Source organism: Panicum virgatum, chromosome 9N (assembly GCF_016808335.1).
Source record: "Panicum virgatum strain AP13 chromosome 9N, P.virgatum_v5, whole genome shotgun sequence".
NCBI lineage: Eukaryota > Viridiplantae > Streptophyta > Magnoliopsida > Poales > Poaceae > Panicum > Panicum virgatum.
Window position 1 is genome coordinate 76,608,758 of NC_053153.1, and position 15,939 is coordinate 76,624,696.

The 15,939-nt window shown below is 48.0% G+C and overlaps 1 protein-coding gene and 1 long non-coding RNA gene across 4 annotated transcripts; one reads left to right on the top strand and one right to left on the bottom strand.

Moving 5' to 3' along the window:
• Positions 1–4,138: 4,138 nt before the first annotated feature.
• On the bottom strand, positions 4,139–11,972 carry LOC120691678 (protein WEAK CHLOROPLAST MOVEMENT UNDER BLUE LIGHT 1-like). Of its 3 annotated transcripts, none has more exons than XR_005682351.1 (4): positions 8,622–11,972; positions 8,391–8,521; positions 6,305–7,375; positions 4,139–6,205 (listed from the first exon to the last, which is right to left on the bottom strand). XR_005682351.1 is itself a non-coding variant. In XM_039974827.1 (4 exons), the coding sequence occupies exons 3-4, from the start codon at positions 6,926–6,928 to the stop codon at positions 4,388–4,390; spliced, it is 2,442 nt and encodes an 813-aa protein (XP_039830761.1). In that variant the 5' UTR covers positions 6,929–7,375; positions 8,391–8,521; positions 8,622–9,748; the 3' UTR covers positions 4,139–4,387. The 3 variants fall into 3 exon arrangements, 2 of the variants coding, with proteins under 2 accessions (XP_039830761.1, XP_039830760.1); XM_039974827.1 differs by having other exon boundaries at positions 8,622–9,748; XM_039974826.1 differs by having other exon boundaries at positions 4,139–6,208; positions 8,622–8,910.
• Positions 11,973–13,058: 1,086 nt separating this feature from the next.
• On the top strand, positions 13,059–15,530 carry LOC120690650. The gene is made up of 6 exons (XR_005681853.1): positions 13,059–13,469; positions 13,566–13,596; positions 14,397–14,471; positions 14,575–14,658; positions 15,198–15,299; positions 15,393–15,530. It is a non-coding gene; the product is annotated as an uncharacterized LOC120690650 (long non-coding RNA).
• The last annotated feature ends 409 nt before the right edge of the window (positions 15,531–15,939 follow it).

Genomic DNA, 15,939 nt, shown 5'->3' on the forward strand with positions numbered 1-15,939 from the left:
CTTGATGGCAAATCAAAAGCTACCGAAAGTCACCGCGGCTTCTGATTACACACCGGACGGTGACAAGCCCATCAGCTACAGCCGCGAGGATCCTCTGCAGTCCTGCTGCAGTTGAGTCCCTGACGTGTGGGACCGGCCCCACACGTCAGTGAGGCCGTTCTCGCTACAGGGTGCGGTGATTTGTGAACCTGCTTGCAGTGCGTCTGAGTCTGAAGCTAATCAGAGAGAGAAGATAGATTCTTCAGTGTGACCTGCAAGTTCTCGCTGTCTCTCCCTCTGCCGTTTACCCATGAGCAGTGCTACGCGCGGAGCCTGATCCGCTGACGGCGACACCGCGGATCTCGGTGCGCCGGCCGGTTGCTTTCAGAGTCTTTGATCTGCCGCGGGCTCGAGGGGACGCGTGAGACGATATGATGGTAGCCGCGCTAGCCTTTTGTCCGGTTCGTTTTCCTGATCAAAGGCATTCTTCTCCGTCTTGCCTGTCGGTGCTCGATCGGTAGAGTATCAATCGGTTTCTCACCAAATCTCTGATGGTTTTGTTTGTTTGTATTTCAGTTAAGAAAGTTTGGATGCAAACCTTACTAGTTGTTGCTAATACGTCATCAATCCTGTGGGGGGAAAAAGAATGGATTGGGGGCTTGACCTGCTGTGCATTGGGTGGACACCGGGCGCACGGGCGCCTCCGTGCGACCCCCCGCCCGATGCCGGCCTGCCTTTTCCAATCGGACATCTGCTGCCGTTCGGCTCCCGCTTGCTCCTGCGCAACGCAAGGTGCCCGCTCGGCTCGCCTCCTTTTCCTAGCCTCGGCTCGCCTCCCGATCGTAACGCAAGGTCTGAAGCCCTAACTGGCGTTCGTTGCGGCGACAGTTAGGCGACGGACGGCGAAAGCCCTACCAGGCGACGGTGACGGACGGAGGGCAAGCGGCTGGTGTGCTGGATGAAGTTGAGGTCCCTGGGCAGCCCGACGAACGCCTCCATCATGTCTGCAAGCAAGCTTCACCAGCTTTTTATAGAATCGAATCCAAAACAAGTAGCGGCCGCACAAATGAAATTAGTGTCCTAGGTGACGAGCGGGTGCCGGGTAGTCGGATGAGCTGAGGTTGACGAATCAGTCCCACCGGCGGCTCATCTGCAGCAGCATATCCTGCCAACAGGGAGGGTAGCTTAGGCGCGCGGTGGCGGGGGCACCGTCGGGAGCAGGGGACACGACGGCTCCGGCGACGGGGATCCGCGACGGCTCCACGACGAGATTCGCGGCGCGGCCTGGTGGGGAGGCGGCGGCAGTGGCAAGCGATGGGGAGGGTGGTCCGCGGACGGGGAAGCTGAGCCACTCCGAAACGATGAGACGGAGGCGAGCCAAGCCAAACGGAGCTGGCAACGGAGCCGTTGCGCCGTAGGAAGCTTCGCCACCAGATTTCACACGGGGTACGTGGTGGGCATCGGGTGGGGGTCGCACGGAGGCGCCCGTGCGCCCGGTGTCCACCCAATTTTTTTCCGCTGTGCTTGGCTTAGAGGTTATCTTTGGTCTGGCCAATGGAATATACAGCCGGTTCGGATGGCCATTAAGCGCTGGCTGGGGTTGATTTTGGCTCAGTCAAGCCGATCCAGTCGAACGGCTGGCAAGCCCAGCGCCGGCAGCCGCAAGAGCTTCAGCCAGCCTCCAGCCCAACCGCAAGAGCTCCAGCCAGCCTTCAGTCCAGCCGCAAGACTCCATCCGAACAGGCTGATAGTTGCGAGATGTGAGCTGAGTCACTCACTTGAAGTTAAAGGAAATGATGTGCATATGACGCCAAATTCAGACAAGCCTTTTGTTTGCCTCTCCTCCTGCCTTACCGTGCGTAGGTAATCAGAGGAGGAAGATGGATTCTTCAGTGTAAACAGTGGTGACCATGTCTGGTTTGTCCATGCCGGTGAGTGCCTAGATGCTAACCGTCACCAACGAGGCGTGACTCCACGCGCGCACGATAGCCTCTTCTTTCAGCTCCACGGACCGCAACCTTCGGCACGGCGGCAGGTGGCAGGCCAACCAGGCGATTCATCGCGGCACTGGCAGATGGCCGGCCGCCGTCTTGACGCCCATCGTAAGCCGCCGCCGCGGCGCCTCCCATCATCCATAGAACTGAAAACCCTGAGATTAACCGCAGACCGATTTAGGTTCTGAAGTAGGACGAATGGAGCGAAGCTCACCTGTGGCTTGTCCTGCCTGATCAGCATACAGCCCCTGCTTTTTTGCGCCGTGCATGCAGGCTCGGCAAGTTCACCGCACCGCAGGGTGAACCTGCACGTGCTAGGAGTCTCCTGGAATCTTTCTTGCGACAGCAAAGGCGACGGCGGCGGTTTCACCTGCGGGCGAGAACGCGCCGGCGCGGCGAGTCCACCCTCAGCAGTCAGCATGGACAGTCCACAGACGCGCCACCGCCTGTGGGTTGGCGTGGCGGCATTGCCAACCGGAGCCGCTGGAGGCGCATAGCTTGAAGGATCATGAAGTGCTTGCGGCGGCAGGACCGGGTTCCATCGCCGCAGCGCCGCTCGACAGCCGGCGGAAAGGCGGTGACCACGGCGGCGACAGGGAACAGGTCGGGGACGGTATTCCGTTTCCCGACCGGGTGGACGGTATTTCATTTGCCGTCCACCCGGAGGTCACCGAGGCCGTTAGATTGGGAACGAGCGGCAGGATCCGAGCCGGCGATGGTGTCCGGGAGCGTCACGTGGGCCGATAGGAGGCCCAATCAACAGGGCCCAGCTTAATGCCCGGGTCCAGAAAATCACCAACACCCGCACGCAAGTAACGCCGTAACGGGGCCGGTCGTCAGGCCGCCGTGCAGGAACTGCAGATGGAGGTGAGGTGAGCGCGCAGCCGGCTGCCGCCTGTGCCGGAGAGGGAGCAGATGATGGCCATGGAGGAGCTATCCTTCGATTCTGGCGCTAGGACGAGGCCAGGTTCGACAGAATGCCGACGCTTCAAGTTGAAGCCCAGGGAAGGGATCAGCTCGGGTGGCGCCCACGCAGCCACGCTGGCGCGACAAGGAGGCTTTGCAGTATGGATGGATGGTGTGCCCGTGTGCCCGTGTATCTGCAGCTAATCAGAGAGAGAAGACGGTCTCGCTGCTTCTGCCGCTGCCGTTTACCAATGAGCAGTGAGACGCGCGGAACTTGATCCGCCGACGGCGACGCCGTGGATCTCGCCGCGCGGGGCCGTTGCTTTCGGCGGCGTCTTTTGATCTGCCGGGCTCGCGGGGACGCGTGAGACGACGGCAGCCGCGCTGGCAACCGATCCAGCTTGCCCGGCCCGAGCCGCCCGGCCGCTCGCCGCGCGCTTCTCGCGCCGACGGTGCACCTGCCGCGGCGGCCAGCCAGTCAGCCACCGACCGATCAGATAAGGCGGCTGAAAACTACCCGCGACTCAAAACGTGTCGTTTCGTGGGGTTGAAAGCGTGCGACCGACGGCTTGGTTCGATGGATCTCGCCGAGGCCGGAGACGAGACGTCGCGCGGTGGCGCATAGCCTACGAACTCGGTTGGGTGGACCGACCGGTGGCAGCTTCCAGGCCATGCGTCGGGCTTGGGGGTGTGCGGTTGCGCCGGTTGCTCCACGGGTCACCACGCCAACTCGTGCTCCTCTCCTCCTGAGTCCGGCAACAGTAGAGAGTAGTAGCCGACTGGCGAGTGCTGGGCACGTTGCGGAAAGGGCTAAACTGGGCCTAGAGTAATGTTGGGCCCTTGTCTCAGATCGGCCCAGTCGAGTGGCATTTGGGCTCACATTATATTTTCTATTGTCTACGGGTCCGATGGACTCAGTCAGTTTGGGATCCACCCACCAGCTTGCACATCGTGCGTGCATGCACACCGTGGCGGCAAGCTGGGCCAGCTTCATCCCACGCGGTGGGCCCAGGTCAACGCTGCAGCTCTTGTACAGTTGTACTCCGTATTGTACATCTGCTCTACCAAATGCTGCGAGCACGTCGCCCTGTTCCAGCGATCATGCGGATCCTGTTTCCTTCAGCTGAGATCGTGCAGCGACATCGAAGCCCAGCTAGAAGAAGCATCTTGCGCTGTCTGTTCACAGCATCAGGAAGACAAGATAAAATACGGAGTACAAATCTTTTAGTTCCAAAAAAAAAGAGAGGAATACTCTGCACTGAAAACAAACTGCACGCGTATATTGTATACTCCATCGTAGTGCTCCCAGAATCAGGAACAGAAGAACCGGATACGATTGTGTTACAGAAGCATTCTTGTACAGCAAACCGAAATACATTCACCAGCAATCTCACAACTTTCAACACATACAACACAGTCAACGTAACATCGGCAGCAACCACTGCGAATTTACACACTCCCGGCACTGACAAACATCGCAGAAAAGAGAGAAAGGAAAGAGCATTCTGTTACCTGGCAGCTTTGAGCCGCCTCCTGCCCAGGAAAATGATGATGCGCGGGAAGAGCGACAGCTTCTTTGCCTTCTTCGTCTTCGCTTGCAGGGCCAGATCGTTGGGGCTGCTCCTCCCGGACGCGTCCGACAGAGGATGAACTGACGAGGCGGCACAACTGTCATCTTTGATCGTGCATTTCGTGTCTCCACGGATGATCTCTGCAGTGTTTGAAGGTTTGGCTTTAGATTTTGGAGCCTGGTCACCAGCCCTGCGCCGCCTGCCGTTTTCCTCCCTCCATTTCCTCAGCTCCTGCTCCATGGCCAGCTTGCCCTCTGTGGCCCTGTCGGCCCGCTCTGTGTCGGCGAGCAATGCCTGCTTTCGTTCTTCCAAGGCCTTGTATGTTTCGCTCAGTCTTGATAAGGTGCGTGATTCAGACTCCTTGGCTGCCTCGACCTGTGCAGTAGCAGCAGCTGTCTTCTCGTGGACAAGCTCTTCTGCCCGATGGGACCTCTCGACTAGAGATGCGTACTCATCCACATCAAGCGTGATCATCTGAGAAGAACCCTGTTGTTTGATGTTTGCTGAAACCTTAGTGCCCTCCAGAGCATTAAGCGCTAGCCGCTGAGACTCTTTGGCCACTTCTACGTCCCTCAGAACTGCTTCAAGCCTGAATTCCATAGTGCTCAGAGCAGCCTTCGCTAGCTCCACTTCTTCCTTGGCCTTTCTTAGCTCCTCCTGTGTCTTGGCAGCGACGGACTTAGCCTCATTGGCTTCCTTGGCTGCGTCTTGCAGAACCCTGCGCAACTCGACTGCTTTATCTCCGCACTCTTTCCCCTTGGCATGAACTGCTTCAAATTCCTGCTGAGATAATTTAATCTCCACCTTGACAGATTGCATGGTTATGGATGCCATCGCTTCCCTCTGCTGAATGGCGGCAAGCGCTGCTTTCTCTCTGTTCAACTCCGATTTGAGTGATGCAGCAGTTGTTTTCAGAGCGCATAATTCATCTGTCACCTTAGCAATGCTTTTCCTGTGCTCCTCGAGCTCATTCCTTGACAGAATGATGGCTTCTTCTTGCATGGATTTATGAGTTCCACTTTCTTGTTCCTGTGCTTCCTCGATTAACTTCGCCTCCATATAAGTGGCTACCTCATTCTTGAGATCCAGCAACAAGCTGGATGATGTATCAACCTTTGACTGCAATTCTTGAACAGAAGAAAGCTTCATGCTGATTTGATTCAGCTCTTGCTCTGCTTGTCTGAGATCCTTTTGCCATGCCAGGCAATCCTCATCACGCGCCATCAATGTGCCTTTCTTGTTTTCTTCAGCATCATGGCATGTGGACTGAGCCAAATCAAACACCTCCTTCAGTCTTTGGAGCTCTATGGTGAGCTCCTCCACTTGTTTCTCAGCATCTTTGGACATTGCGAAGGCTGTCTGAGCTTTTCTAACAGAAATATCTGTTTCGATCAACAGAGAATCATAATCCTCCTGAACTTTTCTGAAGTCATCTTTCACTAACAAAACTTTGGCAACCAATGATTTGCGCCGTTCTTGAATATTATTCAACTTCTCAGTTACAGTACTATTGTCAAAGTCAACTCCCTCCATCTCTTGTAAAATAAATTGAAACAACTCCAAGTCCTCCTTGGCATCCACCTCTATGGCTTGTTGCTTCTCCAGGACGTGTGTCATCTCGTCAATAATGTTCTTTGTTCTCCCAAGCTCATTGAATACTGATAACTTTGCAGCCTCTGCAGCTTCTGCTTGATGTTTACATTCTGAAATTTCATTCTTCAGCTTATCAAGCTCAAGTATGGTATGGTCACTCTCCTGCTTATTAAAACAAACGAGAGTATTTCACAGAGTTGTAACAGATACAATCCATACAAAAATAATAATAATAAAATGGAGAAAGAAATTCTCAGTTACCCGTGCTGTCTGTGATCTACGAGTTTTCCAGTTGATGCTACCACCAAACTTTGATGCAGCAACCTTTACTGATTCAATAGGGGTCGTAGTATCAACAGTGGTTTTATCCATTCTCAAGTACTTGCTGGTGCTTGATCTGCTCACAGGTGTAGGGACCTTTTGCAGTGTGTCTCCTAGGTCCATTTGGTGCTCTTGAAATCTGTTGACAGTCAGTGGTCTATCTTCTTTCACCTTTTTCAGGATGGCAGGTGGTGTTCCACAAGTAAACATACCAGAATCAATACAAGAAGCATCATCTTGGACCCCTTCATTTAATCTAAGCAAAGACTGTGAATCTGCACAGACATTTACTTCAGAAGCTTCCATTTTGATAGAATCATCTTGGGCTTCCTTTGATTCATAAGCATCACTACAGGAAGTTGGAAAGCTATCAGGTATTTTGTTGGTGGACAGTAATTCACAACTGCCTGCTTTTGGTGACAGAGCAACATAATCACCAATAGGAACTTTTTGTTCAACTGAAACTTCTTGCAAATCGCCTTTCCCGTCAATCAATATGAGGCTCATAGGAAATTCTTGCTGCATTGATGCCTCAAGCATGGAAATAGCTGTGTTTGATCTCATATTCTCATTGTGTTAGAATCACCATGGGCTCCACTAGAGGAAGATGGAATACCATCATGAACTTCATTAGAATCACCATGGGCTCCACTAGAGGAAGATGGAATACCATCATGAACTTCATTGGTAAATGTCATTTCGCTGCTGTCCACTTTCGGTGAAAGGTTTGAGTCACCAGTAGGAGCCTTTTGTTCAACTGAAGTTTCTTGCAAATTGTGTTTGTTCTCAGCTAATACAAGGCTAATAGTATACTCTTGCTGCAATGGTGCCTCAAAATTAGCACTTGCTGTCTCCAGAAGGTTATTATGATAATCTTCATCAGTACCTTCAATTAGCTTAGGCTCTATTGAACTTTGCGAAGATTTTGGTGAAGATACAATGCGAGATGAATCGGCCTCTTCAATTTTCTTGTCTGCCATCGAAGCCGCAACTCAACAAATTTGTTACTAACTGAAAAAGAGACATTGAAGATGTCATCAAGGATGGACAACAAAATAGTCAAAGCCTAGACCTGGAGTTACAATTGATTTTACCAAAAGAAATAATAGATATATACACAACAAGAGGCATGCATTTCATCAATGTAAATATGAAATGACAAATTACTGATCAAATTGATGCAGATCCTAAATCATAATACTGTATTACTGAATAAGGATCCTTCATCTATGAAGTAGCTCAAAAAAGAACATTCAGGAATGATCAGAATTCAGAACTAGATAAAACTAGGTCCATGGTGCATCATCTTATATAAGCCACAAACAATTGACCCGAATATTAGTCAGGACAAAGCTCCTTTGACCTAATTATCATGGCTCAAAAATGAGTATCTGATTACTGGGAACATATGAATACCCCCACAGTAAATTTTGTCATGACGTGCAAGCATATCCCATATCGAACACAAGAACCAAAAGAACATCACAAAAGAACTCAAGAACTTATGAAGCAAATACTGAGAACAATCAATAAGGGAAGGTCATCTAAAACAACACATGGAAGGAAAGTATACAAAAGACTACATGAATTAGAAATAAATCAGAATATAAATACAAAAGCAGAATCCGAACCTTACCCAAGACACTCTTACGTGTACGCTTTTATCGCAGGAGAATACTAAAGGTACGGTAAAGGATTTTGGGCAATCTATGCATGATGTTTCAGGAAGAAAACTGGAGGCAGGGAATAGACTGGAAGCAGTGGAGAGCCATTTTGGAGGTGGGAAAACCCATACAAATAGCTACAGGAGAAGACTTGGACCCATTCCCTAATCTAATAGTTGTTTTGATTTGTTTCTGTAGTTTATTCTTTATAGTTACTTCTGGTGCTATTGGCACAAGCTGGATAGCCTAAAGAAATTGTGTGCCACCATGAAGCAGGAACAGCTGTATTGGCAAATATTCACATATAACCTCATGATAGTTGGAAATTGCAAAGAAGATTGTGCATCAAACTGAGCGTTCACCTGACTATATTCCAGAATTGCACGTGTCTGCACTATAAAATCTTCAATTGTCTGCTCAATCCTCTGCATATTTTGCTGTGCTCATGTAACTGATATCCGATTTGGATATGACTGGATCTCCTTGAGTCAGTCTGTGCACCATATTAAAAAAGAAGTATCAGGTCAAATAATTTCTTATAGTTACCAATATGATAGTAATCAGCACAACAGTAAAACCATGAAGTGCCTTACCATTTGCATGCCCCACAATCTTGTATGGAAACTGTAATCGTAGATTTTAAAGGCAATGTTCCTTATTGCACATAGGTGGGCATATTTCGATTTTATGCAATAATTAGCCACTCTAAAATGTTAAGCCATGGGTGATGGAATGTTTTCTTGTGCACAAACAAAAATAAGTGCTCTGGCGACTACCTGTAAGAAAAGTTAACTAGATATGGGCATAGTTTCAAGACATCACCCAAAACTGTAATGTGTGACATAAAACATGTCAAACTCTAAACCTGTGTTTCATCAGGGCTACTATACCATCCCAATTAAGCTAACCCCCACATCTTTTCGCAATCCTTTTGCTTCCATGTCTGATCTCAGCTGCTCACATTCACTCCATTTGCCAGCTGAAGCGTAGATATTCGAGAGCATGACATAAGATCTTGACTTGCCATGCTCAGATTCAATGAGCAATTTCCCTACAGACTCGCCAATTTTAGAATTACCATGGAATCTGCATGCTCCAAGCAACGATTCAAGCAAATTATCTGATGGCCTAAATGGCATTGACCTAACAATATCAAATGCTTCATCCAAGTGGCCAGTTCGGCCCAAAAGATCCACCATGCATGCATAATGCTCCATTCGTGGTGTAATGCCATAGACCGCCTGTAGTGATTTGAACAATGTTCTTCCTTGCTCTACGAAGCCGCTATGACCGCAGGCCGACAAGATACTAACAAAAGTTATGTCATCTGGAACCACTCCTGAATCTATCATCACCGAGAAAAGATCAAGTGCAGCCTCACCATTCCCATGCATACTGTATGCGTTGATCATTGCACCCCAAGTGACTGAATCTTTCTCCACTGAGCTATCAAAGAGCTCCCTCGCAAATGATATGCTTCCGCATCTTGAATGCATGTCAATAAGAGCATTGAGAACCACAACCTTTGCACCAAAACCCCTCTGAAGAATGAGAGCCGTAACACATGCAGCAAAATCTGCATCTCCAAGCTGTGAACAAGCTGAGATGAGTGACAGCATGGTTACTGCATCAGGTTTGACATTAAGGAAGAGCATATGCTTGAACAAATGAACTAGGACATCAGCCTGCTTGCATTGGACACATGCAGATAAGAAGGCATTCCATAATATAATGTTTCTGTCACCAACCAAACTGAAAATTTTGCTGCAGTATTCTATATTGTTGAACCTACTATACATACACATCGCTGATGTGAAGAGGGCTGTTTCCAGCCTGGTGAAATTTCGTACTGCATAGCTGTGTATAGACTTCCCTTGCAACTGGCTCTGACAAACAGGCAATAAATTCAGTAATGTTACAAGATTTGGTTTCACATCATTCTTGACCATATGGTAAAACAAAGGCAATATCCTTTCAGATAAGTTGTTTTTGCGATATCCACTCATCAGAGCATTGTAAGTGATTGTATTCGCAGAGCAACTGTCAAAAAGTTTCTGACCTGCTTCAACAATACCACAGTTGGTGTACATGGTAATGAGGGCATTTGTAAGAGAAACATCAGAATTACATCCACTTTTGACTGCTAGAGAATGAACTGATTCTCCAACTATAACATCCTCGGACACTGAAAGGGCGCTAATAACACCAATCAGAGTTACTAAATCAAACTGCACTTCTTCGTGGCACATCTGGCAGAATAACATTAGAGAAGCCTCTGAATCCCCTATTTCAGCAAAACCAGATATCATAGTGTTCCAGGATACTAACATCCGTATTCCCATTTTCTGGAATAATGTATAGGAAGCTGATATATCTCCGCAGTCGGCATACATAGCTAGGAGTGCATTCATTACAATCTGGTTTGATTCAAATTTATTTCTAACAGCATATGCATGTATCGACTTCGCCATGTGCAAATCTTTTGTGTGTCTACATCCAGAGATCACATTAATGATACCTGTTGCATCTGGAGCCACACCCTCAATCTGCATCTTGCAGAACGCATCAAGAGCCTTGCTCCATTCATTGTTCACAAGGTATCCAGAAATCATAGAGTTCCACACAAGATTGTTCTTCTCGGTGAAACAACAGAAAAGGAGCAAAGCTGAGTGCAATTTCCCAAGCTTCGAATACATGGAAACAAGAGCACTGACAACAGAAACCTGCTCTGAAAGGCCAGACTTGATAATCATACCATGCACAGACTCGCCTTGGTTTATACCAAAGAATTCATTGCAACATGGAAGGACAGAAACCACAGTGACTAGATTAGGTCCTAGGCCTGCACAATGCATCAATCTGAAGACCTCAAAAGCTTCCTTCCAGTTGCAGTGCTGCATGTACGCTGATATCATGGAATTGAAAGCTACCAAATCTTTCATAGGTTGCATATTAAAAACCAATCGAGATGAGGAAAGATTGTCAAATGCAGAATACATTGAGATGAACGCAGATGTAAGGGACTCATCAGCTATCACCCCATATTTCATTGCCAATGCGTGGAGCGAACTACCAACATCCTTTGCTTCAACACCACCGCACATACCAATGATACCAACAAGTGTGCTTGCATTCAACCTAATGCCACCCTGCTGCATCTCCTGCAACGCCTCAACAGCTTCTTGGAAGCACCCATTGAGTGAGTACCCTGAGACCATAGCGTTCCAAGAAATCAAGTCCCTCTCCACCATGGCATCAAAGACTCTCCTTGACACATCAATCAGGCCAGCCTTAGCGTACAAATCAAGGAGCGCAGTCTGCACACCAACATTGCCCCCATGCCCAGTCCGCAGAACCCTGCAATGCACCTCCCTCCCCAGTCGAAGGCAAGACACAGCCGTGCAAGCCTTGATGACCGGCGGGAAAGTGAAGTTGTCGGACCCAAAGCCACACAGCTCCCTGTAAAGATCAAGAAGCTCTCGGTGGAACCCATGGTCCGAGAAGCAACGGACGGCGAGATTCAGTGAATACACCATGGGGCGGCTGTTGTAGGCTTCGGCAAAAAGGGACGCCGCGGGCGCGGGCTTTCCTAAAGAAAGATACCTCTCGACGAGGCCCGTGACGACAGAGTTGTCCCGGATCGATCCCGTGACGGCGAACCGCGCGTGCAGCGCTTTGAGACATTTGAACGAACAAGTGTTGGGCATGAGCACGGTGAGGGCCTCGAGGTGCCGAGCCTCACCCGTCGGAGCTGGGGAGGCGAAGGACTTGATGAGATTTTGCTTCGGTTGGTGCCGGACCCATGTGACATTGAAGAATTTGGAGAGATTGACGCAGTGGGCGGCCATGCCATGGAGGAGCGCAGAGAAGGGCGTGCTTTGCCTCGCAGGCGGGAGGAGTATTTGGGCCCTGTTTGGTTACTGGGCTCTAAATTCTAGTCTAGACAGAAATGATCCAAACTTCCAAACGCGGGGGGCATGCAAAGTTTTGGATCCAAACGGGAGGGGCATCTAATATTTTTTGTTGAAACTGTCTAGAATTTTGAATCAATCAAACACACATCATCTAAAATTCTAGATTGGGCATCCAAAATTTTGTATCCAAAGTTTTGGAACCCAGTAACCAAACAGGGCCTTGTTTCTGGGTTGCCCGGTAAAGAGGATTACTAGTAGCACGAAGGATGAATATGTCATTAATACTTATACTACCTCGTTTTTTTAAAAAGATTATACTACCTTGTTTGAAATGCTAGGTTTGTATCGCCTATCTGCTCTGTAACTTTTTCATGAATTTTATATTTTTAAAATATTTCTAAAAATAGTGAGAAAAATTAAGGTGGTGTAAACTGTGCCATCCTTATGCGTACGAGAAAGTGTTAAAAAGATTCAAATCCAACAGTTCCATCAATTAAATATGAAGGCAAACGACTCATGATTATTCTAGTTTTATTCTTCAATTATCGGGTTTCTTAAACCGTGCTGGCTCCCCATCGCCTGAGAGGGTTTCACGCGTCCGGCGCCTCATCGGCATGCTTCCACGTGTCTAGCTGGGATTCCTCAATGTATAGGAGTTTTCTGGTGGAGGGACTGCACTGCGTGCCTCTGCAGCTGGGCCCTGCTCAGAGCGGGCGGCCGCTGCGGGGTGCCCGGGCCTCGGAGCGCAAAGTCAACATGGTTTCCCACGCCGAAAAAGCCTGCCCTCGCTGACTGGCTGCCGTGGAACCCGCTGGTGTGCCCATCCCTTGCGCGCACCGCTCGCCCTCCTCCACCAATTATTCATCTGTGCTTATCTCCTGTGTGCCTGAAACGTGGGCCTCAGCTCAACATAGACCCACAACAAGTGTGATGGCTGCAGCTTAGCAAGGTGCACGGGGAGAGAAAAAAAACAGAGAGAGGGGGTCACCCCTGCAGATCCAATCGGCCGCCGATTCTGGGATTCGTCTCCCTGCCTCGCGGCCTCACCGGTGCGTCGCGTCCCGTCGGAGTGGGCAGGCGGCGCCGCTCCGCACGCGCGTGCCGCTCCTCCTCCCTCTCTCTCTGCGGATGTTGGTCCTGTCGCATCGGAGGCATCGCGGGAGCCCGGCCGTGCCGTCCCGTCGGAGCACGGGCCGTGCTTGCCACCGGTCCTACGACTGCTGCCTCGCACAGATAAGTTCTCCCCCCTTCTTGTGTGCTTGGGTGCCCTCTCACAGTCTCGCTCCAGCGCCAAACCCTAGCGGCATCTGTGATTTCGCTTGCTCCTCCCTTTGTCTAGCTGCCTGTCCAAGAACAAAGTGCGAATTGTGAGCTTCGGTTCTCTATTGTGCTGTGCTGTCTTTTTCGTGCTACATCAGATATGCTATCTCTTGATCTGATTTCCGATTCTTTGTTGTGGTTGTGTAGGTGCAGAGTTCTCATGCCGGCGGTGACATGAGGTATGGAAGTGGTCCCTAAAGAAGAAAGGTGAGGCGCCTGCTGCATTTTGGGGTTTAAAGCACGTTTCTCTTTCGTCTTGTGTGGTTGATCTAAACCTGCTTCTCCTTTTGCTTCTGCTTGCAGTGAGCAGTCAGTTGCATAGGAGAATATCAAGGTGAGTTTGTGCCTTCAGCTTTGATTTTTTTGGGGCATCCAAGTTTTTTATCCGTGCCTTAATAATGACTCTTTTAGTCAGTTGATATAAGTGGGTTTTGAAAATGTAATCTTTAATAGCAAACGCACCCAGCTAGCTCTTTGTTTCCTGTTACTCGCCTAGGTTTGTTGCTGCCTAAAACATGGGTTCTAGGCTTAGAGCAATATGCTTACCGTATCTTGCTAATGATAGTGTTTTCTTGAGTCTAGCTTCAGAGGTTAGTGCATATTTCACAGGTCAGTGCTTCGGTCAGATAAGGGACCTTGTCTTCCTTAACTTTCTTTGGTGGAAACAAATATTTAAGTGATTCCATTTGCTAATGCGTAATTTGCTATTGTTGCTTGCTAATGCTTCCTATAACACCTACTAACTCAAATATATTATGAGAGAATATTTCTTTTCCTCATAGAGCAAATTTGCTTATTCAGACTACTATCTTCGTTCGTTCACTCATGAACAGAAATAATATCCTCTTCGTTAGACCATGTTTGTAGATTAGATTGTTGTATAATTAAGATGAGATGTTTAAATAAGACAGCTTGTCTGACTTCAATTCCTTTTAGTGGAAAGAACTGCTTTCTTATTTCTCATAGAATAAAACTGGTCATCTAGACTTCAGCCTTTCTCCATTCATAAGCAGGAACAATACCTTCTTCCTAACATATATTTGTAGATTAGATAATTATATAGTTTCTGTACATCGCGTGAATGCGTATTTTCTCACTAAATTGCACTTACAAACTGTTTGTTCCTGCTGCAAGGTGAATAATACATACTTGATGACTTCTGAAGCTTAAGACTGTTGTTGTCTCCCGTGTAGTCAGAAAATTGCAAAGGTGAGTTCAGCCTCAAAAAGGGTGCAGAGTTCTGTTTCTTCCTGGTTTTGTTCTGCTACTGCTGCTCTGCCTATATTTATGATGTTTGATGCTTCTTTTCCAGATCATTTCTTGCTAAAGTAAGAGAGGTTCATTGGTGTCAAGTTGCTGCGGCTTTTACCCATTTGTTCTCCAAGGATTTGCAAGGGTGAGTTCACTCCTGCTACTTCAGTATTTGTGTTTTACTTTGTTGTGCTGCATTTTTATATTGCACAAAAAGGGCCCTATGTAGCATGCTTCTTTTCTTATCTTTCTAGGTCTTATCTATAGGCATTGTTTCTCTTATCTACTCATCTTTTCTTCACTTATCCCACTCTCTGTGCTGGTCACATCTTCTCTTTACCTTTCTCTAGCTCTATTTTTTTTCAAGTCTATTACCTATGGGTGCTGGAAGGGTGGTACCTTCTCTATTACCCTCTCTGTAGATGCACCTTTACTTATTCTGGTGCATGCTTTGACCCGGCTTATTCTGATAGTTGTCATAGGAAGCCATAGTATCTTTTTCTTTGTTTTATCTACACTAGGGCCTGTTCTGGTGCATACATATATTTGTTTTGCAGTTCTATAACATTTCATTTTGCCTACCTCTTATCTACGTACTACAGGTTGTACTTTATTTTGCAAGTTGTGCTTCAACAATTGCTCTTTACAAGCTGCCCAATCATAGCTGTTGATTGTCATTTTTAGGTATTGTTTGAGAGGGTTCAGTTTAAATGGCTGGTACCTCGTGTGAGAGGGTTGCAAGGTGTCGTGAAAAGAGAAAAAAGAGACATCTTGCGATTGCGCAAGGTCTGAACTACATCCCATAATTTCATTAAGCCAAAGTGACTGACCTACCATTACTAATCGTATTGCTATTCAAAACATGGATACAATGATTAGGTTTCTTCAGACGATCGGTTTTTGGTAACACTACCCAAGGTCTGTGTTGGCGCTCCTTAAGTATCCATTTTATCTCCTGTTTAACTTTGATAATGGCATGAATTTAATATCAGAATCACTAACCATCCTAACCTCGGCCCAATTATTGGTCGTTTTCGCGTTTGCACATATATTTTGGAGGTACTTTTTTTTTGCAGGTTTTCGACCAATTTTAGAGCATGAAATGGCGAGGCGCACGATCACGCGATGACACGAAGAAAGACAAAGGCCAAAGCCCGAACAAAGGATCGAAGGCCATGATGATTAGAGGCCCGTTCATGCACATCCACCCTCCAATGAAGCCCAAAAGATAAAGCCCACAAGATAAGATCAAGATACTTCGGGGCTAAGCAAAGCAAAGAGATATTTAAGAAAGAATTTTCTATCCTATCCTTCTCCTCGAAGAAATCTCGAAGATAACGACGTCTAATGGGGTGCAATCGTGAAAGACATAAACTCTAGAAGATTTCAGGAGACTTGGAGAGAAAGATGAATACGAGCCGGCGAA

What these genes read in the sequence shown, in the direction of transcription:
- LOC120691678 (XM_039974826.1), bottom strand. Translation starts at nt 6,928, where the DNA reads ATGAGATCAAACACAGCTATTTCCATGCTTGAGGCATCAATGCAGCAA. An exon ending in GTAGATCACAGACAGCACGG is followed by an intron (nt 6,209 to 6,304) that starts GTAACTGAGAAT and finishes TGTTTTAATAAG; the next exon opens with CAGGAGAGTGACCATACCAT.